The 6,708-nt window shown below is 41.7% G+C and overlaps 1 protein-coding gene across 1 annotated transcript; it reads left to right on the top strand.

Annotated features, from left to right (window-relative positions):
- Positions 1–756: 756 nt before the first annotated feature.
- On the top strand, positions 757–4,807 carry LOC148011435 (proton pump-interactor 1-like). Its single transcript, XM_087670552.1, has 8 exons — positions 757–1,026; positions 1,265–1,686; positions 1,784–1,969; positions 2,046–2,216; positions 2,310–2,504; positions 3,309–3,407; positions 3,495–4,013; positions 4,193–4,807. Exons 2-8 carry the CDS (start codon positions 1,333–1,335, stop codon positions 4,532–4,534), a joined length of 1,866 nt encoding a protein of 621 aa, XP_087526678.1. The 5' UTR covers positions 757–1,026; positions 1,265–1,332; the 3' UTR covers positions 4,535–4,807.
- Positions 4,808–6,708: the final 1,901 nt, after the last annotated feature.

The following is a 6,708-nucleotide window of genomic DNA, read 5'->3' as shown; positions in this document are numbered from 1 at the left end:
CCAGTTGAAATTGTAGAGGTAGAAAGGTCAAGAAATCCTGAAGTGGGAAGAGGACCAAGGCCTTTTCTTCTAGGGAAGGGAGCTCATGTGCGGTGTCTAGATTTGGCACCTAGTTAACAAAGTGTAAGAATCCTAGTCACACAACAGCAAAATATGCACTTAAAGTTTTGGCTTCATCTGCGAATACTCGTAGGACCAATAATTATGTTTACAAGATTGTGGAAACGGTCTCTTGGATTAAACCATGTAAGGGTGTAGTGGGATGTCAAGAATTGACTTGAAATGTTGCAAGTAAAGTGAAGCTCATGTAGCAAATGAGATTGTAGCTCAATTGCTTAGAGTGTGGGTTGAGTTTTATAGGTACGTGAGTTCAAACCTTGGGATGTGCTTCTTCGGAGGCACAAATATCCACAGGTGTTTGAAGTCAAGATAAGGGAGGAATGTCCAAATCAGGAGCTTTGGGGTGGCACACTATTGTGGTCTGTGGTAACCAAGAGAGTTGCCCAATGCACCAATGGCTTACCTAGAGAGCCTCCTTATAGGCTTGGATTCCAAATCTCGAGCTTTGGGGTGGTGCACTATGGCGGTGTGTAGTAGCCAGGAGAGCTGTCCAATGCACCAATGGCCTACCTAGAGAGCCTCCTTATAGGCTGGATGGATCATGGGATAATGCATGTGTGAGATGATATGCCTAGTAGCCTACAACCTAGAACAGGGGCAGGGGGCCCAGGCTTAGCCTATAAGAGGAAGAAACAACTTCGCAGACGCCAAACACGTGTGGACGGTAGGAGCCGGTCGGACGGCACGTATGAGGGTCTGATTCTGAAGGGTTGAAAGGCCGAGAAGACCATACCTAGCCTGTTTCCTTGTACTGCTTCCTCTCGTCTTCAACCAAAAGCTCTCTCAGAAAAAAGACACGGAGAGAGAGAGAGAGAAAGAGAGAGAGAGAGAGAGAGAGAGAGAGAGAGAGGGAGGGAAGGGTTAACATCGAGAATCGCCCGTTACGGAGGAGAATCGAAGCAGCAGGTAGACATTCTCTCTTTTTCTGTCTCACATACACACATACAGCGAAACAGAGGCACATCGAAGTCCAATTTGATTGTCTCAGGTTGATTCTTCGTGATCGAATCTCGTGAAAACGCAGCTTTTCTGCTGCATCATTCAAGATGCAAGAGCAAAAATCTTCTTTTTCTTTAACCAGATGCCTCGCTTTCGTGTATGATCATAGATGTGATCTGTCTTCCTACTATATTTTTTTTTACAGGGCCACCCTCAGAGCCTGCGTCTTTGGACTGAAACGCAAGGTCTTAATCTGAAACTTTGTCTCAGTGAATGGGCGCTGAAATTCTCCCCCAGGTGAGCAACACAGAGCTCATCGCTGAGCCGAATGGATCCGACCCCAAAACAGAGCAATTTGCGGATGAAAAAGATGCGAACCGATCTGGATGGGGATCTGCAGCACAGCCATCAAGCTGGATCAGCGCCGACGGCACAACGGTCGTGCTCCCACCTGCCCCTTCCGCGGAGCAGCCGCGGGCTCTTGGTCGCCGGCGGACATTTTATCTAGTGAGAATACCAAGAAATGTAGACGAGAAGCTAAGAAATGAGATCAAGGTGGCAGAGGGACGCCTAGCAGACTCCCTCAGAAAGAGGGACACAGTTCGAGATGCAATGCAGAGAGAGAAGGTAGGCCTCCCTTGCATTGTGTATGGTGTTTGTGCATTTTTGTAACGTAGTCTCCTTGTTGCTCATATTTGACTGTTATTCGACCATTCACTCCCAGGCAATCAAGGGCGAGCTCCTTGAGAAGTTGAAGCCCATTCGTGAGAAGCAGAGATCCTACAGGGAGCTGATTGAAGGAAAGCGCATGGAATTGGAGCCATATCTGATGTCCCTGAACAAGTTTAAAAACCCTTTTCGAGGAAAAGGGCAAGACCTGTGTTCCTCTGAGGAGGAACTCAATATAAAGGTATTCTTTGGTGGCTCTCAAAATGGTGGCTCTATTCTTTGGTCGCTGAACTGCTCTGGTTTGCTGTTTATTTCAGATCAGTGAACTCGAATTTAAATTAGGTCATGAGATAAACACCCTAAAAGAGGAGAAGCAGATTATGCGTGACATTAAACAACTACAGTCAACCCGTGCCCAAGTGCGCGAGCTGCAAGCAGAGATTATGGAAAATTTAGGCCCAAAAGAGGAGATCCAACAGCAGTGTAATGTATGCAATCACTTACATCCCACAGTTTTCCCTTCTGTCTGCAATACTACTGTGTATGGATACTTTCAAGTGAGATACTTACACTTTGTGTAGTCCTTAAGCGATGACCTTGAGGCAATTCGGAAGGAACATAAACAAATCCGACTAGAATGCGAGGATATTGATAGAGACATTGAAAAGGTCAACAAGGCATTGGAAGAACTTCGGCAACAATTTGAAAAAGCCCAAACTGTACAGCAAGAGGCATTTGCTGTCCTTAAGGAATTAAGACAAAAGGAAAATTCAAAGGTAGCACTTTGACAATCTAATTCTGTGTGAACTTATTTCATTTGAGTATTTGTACTTCAGTAATTCCGCTGATTTTACTTTCTTGTCTGAGTCCAATCCTACCACAAGTTTCTGAGAGACCTCAACCCAATTCGGATACGATTGGAGTTTTCTCAAAGATGTTCATAGATTTTATCGAGTAAATTAGCACAGGATCATAAGTTTGTTTGTTGTACTTTATTGCATGAAATCCCACCTAGAGTATGCACTCTTGCAACTGTTCAAAGGATGAATCTAAAGCTAGACGGTAAATATATGATGAATACAGATTATGCCCTTCTGCACCTGTGCATGGGCTTCTTGTAGACAGGCAAATTGGTTTCGAGTAAGATAGAAGCCAACCCCAGATGCTTTGTAAAGATAGGTAATAATGTGTAGAGTCTTTTTTACTTTTCACTCTTGAAAGAAAAATCAGCTTGATGTCCCAAGATTGATGATACAATAGAAAAAGATAAAGTTCAGATACTCTCCAGTCTACAAGGGCTGCATGTGTAGTAATTGTGTGAAGGCCATACAGGAGGCAAGCACGTGTGCACATGATGCTAGGATTATTCTTTACACTTTAAGAAGCTGCTTGATACTTTCTGTCTGTTTGAGTATTGTTGTCCTCAATTTATTTCTGTTAAACAGGTGGTTTACTTTTCTCTATCTTCCTTGTTTTTTTGAGTGCTTCTAGAGTCAGTTTTTATTGGGATTGGTGTAGGTTTGTTACATATGGCTTGATGCTTCAAAGGCTTGAGCCCTTCTGTTCTTTTCTTATCTCAGAATGATCCATTTTATCAAAACAAGCGGGATATCCTGGCTGCAAAGGATCTAGTTGGACAAAAAGCAATTGATGAACTGGAGATGTGTTGTGGCAAGCAGGTATAGTATGATGCTACATTTTGTACTGCTCTCTGTAGTTTTGTGTTGTCTGTGAAGTGCTAAGAGCAATGGTCTATTGGATCATAGATGGAAGAGTTTTTTGGACGTTGGAATGCTGAAGCAAAATTTCGGTCTGAATATGCGAAGAACAATGAGGCAAGTACCATTAGACGGCTAGAGACTCTAGATGGAAGATCTTTGGGTCCTGGTGAGAAGCCTCTGCAAATCAACGATGGTGTTATTCCAGCTCCTCTCCCTGAAGACACTGCTGCAAGTTCACAACCAACCAGCACAGTGGTGAATTATGCCAAATCTTCTGATGTATCTAGTCAAACACCTGAAGTTGCTGAAAGGGCTAGTATCAGCAAGAACGTGAATGGAAGATTGGACTCCAAAGTTTATGAGGAGCCAATTTTTGCAACTACAGTATCTAGTCAAAAGGATACTGAGAATGATGCAATTCAAGCTGCGGAGCTGAAAGAAAAACGCAGACAAGAGGAGATGGCCAAGGCTAAGGAGGCAGCCGAGAGGAAAAAGAAACGGGCAGAGAAGGTGGAGTCCAAAGCTCAAGCAAGAGCCCAGAAAGAGGCTGAGCGTAAAGAAAAGGTAAGATCTGCTGGCATATGCTTAATGCTTGAGTGGACTGTTTACCCTGAGCACTTGGATGCAGTGAAAGTAGTTGGAATTGGAGAGATATTTTTGTGGTATATATTTTTTGAAGATATCAACAAGCACGTTGTACGTGGAGTTTCATGTGAATTGGTTTGGAACTTTTGCTTAACCAGGAAAAGGAGAAAAGGGCACGGAAGAGAGCTGCAGCTAATAATACTGAATCTAATGAGGGCACTTCTACAGGTGGAAATTCTGCTGTTGAAGCTGAATCTTCACCTGAAGCAGTTCCAGAGGCTCCTAAGATGAGATCTGCCAGTGAGGTACAAGCAGCCCAAAAACCTGTTGTGCAGCGCAGAAAACCCCCACTTAAAAGTATGAAGGAAAAGGGTTTGAAGTCCACATTAACAAGATCTGTCTCCAAAAATGCTGTGGGACCTTTCCCTTTGTGGACAATTGTAGTGATTGCTTTGTTTGTGCTGGCTATGATTCTAGTATTTTTGTTCTTGAGGGTCTAGATAATTGGAAACGAGTTCTGCAGAGTACATACAACTGGCTCTGACTTAGTTTTGGTAGTCTCCTGTCCAAGGGAGCAAGGGATGTTACATGAAGATCTTACTACAGTGTAAGAGAGTAGGTATGTTGCTTGAGGTCAAGAGAAAAAGAGTTGACCTGTCTCAAAACTATTCTTTTTGGTTATGTAATAAGTTAAATGCAAGTGCTGCACAATTTTTTGTCAAAACCAGTAAACAGAAGCTATTGTTGGAGTGGACACGTGTCTTTGCAAGAGACATTTGAATGCTACCTTTCAGAGTTGGATATTGGCAAATACATTGATGTCAAAATATACATGTACCTTGTGCGTTTGTTTGTATTTTTAATGCAAGTATTATGGTCCAAAGTTCTAAGTACAACACGACAGTCTTGTGATTGCAGTATGCTGTCCAAGTGTTTGTCAGCTTAAAGCAATAACCAAATGCAAAGTGACATTTTGTATTTGAAGAAAGGGTATACAAGATTTTGTGCAAAGTGTTGGAGATTTTGATTGTTTAAATAGTGTTCAGTGTTGGTACTACATTGCTGTTGTTTTCATGTTATCCACAAAATGCTGGATTTTCATCGTTTCTGGCAATGTGCTTTAGGTTTTCAACGATCTGGTCCTTAGTTTCTGCAGGTCATCAATCACCCTAGAAACTTAGTGTAGCACAGGCCAATGAATTTCCAAGAGGGGTGGGTTCTGAATGCTGGGAATTTGTAGCTGCTTTAAGGTTTTGAACAGTGAAATATCCCATGCTAATAGGGGCTCCGAGCAGTGTAGGCAGAGTGGATGTTTGTTGATTGTTTGAGGGCTGGTTTGCACTCCCAATTTTGTCTCTTCTGAGGTCAGAGCTGTGTTGAAGTAATTGGACATTGAAAGGATTGAAGAAAGTTGCTATTTGGGTGATTTTAGTCACATTATTTTGCTGTTATCTGACCGCTCTGAAGTAATTGGACATTGAAAGGATTGAAGAAAGTTGCTATTTGGGTGATTTTAGTCACATTATTTTGCTGTTATCTGACCGCTTTGAAGTAATTGGACATTGAAAGGATTGAAGAAAGTTGCTATTTGGGTGATTTTAGTCACATTATTTTGCTGTTATCTGAAGTGGTCGTCTGAGAGTGCCCAAAGCAAGGTATTTAGTTTTGGAATTGGGTTTTTACATCACAGAAGCATCTGAAACACCTGGTGCTTCTTCAGGCTGAGCACATTACTAAAAGTGTCACTAAATCCTTTCATGAAATTAAAGCACAACGATGTATGGAAGTCCTCTTCAGTTTGGATCTCCAATCAGTGTTGTAGTAGGAAGTAGCTAAGACACAGATGGTGCTAGTTACAGATGGTACTAGTTACATCTGCAGCGCAAGTATAGATTTTCAGCTAGAACACTCGTGTAGAGTTTTGAAATAGATGATTGATTTTGAAATGCATTGTTGTTTTTTTTTGTGAGATCAAGTCATCAATTTCAAAATGAATAGTCATGCGTGTATTGAATTGTTGATTCCTTGATTTAGTTCAAAGTGTTACATTTAAAATTGAATAGGCGATCCTTTGATTGAGCTCAAGAAATAGGGTTGAAGCTAAAGAAAGCACCGAATAGAATGTTGTCTAGCAGAAACATACAGATACATTACCGCATACGTGCATTCCTAGTAACAAGTGATGTACATTGGTGTCTGAGAGTTTAACTTTAGAAGCAGGCCTCTTTCTCCTCAACCTTGTCAGGCAGGTAGTACTGAACTACTCTACTGTCCTAAGTGTTTGTAACACTGGTGCAAAGCATTTCATCTGTTTGTGTGGAACATTGTTTAGCAGAAAATACAAGTACAGTCCTGCATGTGTGTTTATTCCCAATGATAAGTGATGATGTACGATGGTGTCCAAGAGTTAACTTGTAGGTCTCTTAATTCTCAACCTTGTTGGGCAGATAGTATTGAGCAACCAAACGATAGCATCCATTGTTTAATTAACATGCATTTACACCTGATTATTACTCCTTAATTCTGTGCAACCAAACTTAAAGGTTGGCATCAATAATTAATGAATAAACCTATTTATTGCTCCTTAGTTCAGTCAGAAAAAGTTATATTTATGATTGGAAGGCTTTTATTTTCAGTGTGATACCCAAACATTCCCTACATGTGGGTATGTCCT

This window comes from Lygodium microphyllum, chromosome 28, assembly GCF_053477565.2.
Source record: "Lygodium microphyllum isolate KBCC chromosome 28, Lygodium_microphyllum_v1.1.10, whole genome shotgun sequence".
NCBI lineage: Eukaryota > Viridiplantae > Streptophyta > Polypodiopsida > Schizaeales > Lygodiaceae > Lygodium > Lygodium microphyllum.
Note: the sequence above shows the minus strand (reverse complement) of the source record. Positions and strands in the feature narration are given on the sequence as shown.

Coding starts and splice junctions, on each gene's coding strand:
- LOC148011435 (XM_087670552.1), top strand. CDS start 1,333: ATGGGCGCTGAAATTCTCCCCCAGGTGAGCAACACAGAGCTCATCGCT. Junction 1,687..1,783: donor ATGCAATGCAGAGAGAGAAG/GTAGGCCTCCCT, acceptor ATTCACTCCCAG/GCAATCAAGGGCGAGCTCCT. Junction 2,505..3,308: donor GACAAAAGGAAAATTCAAAG/GTAGCACTTTGA, acceptor TTCTTATCTCAG/AATGATCCATTTTATCAAAA.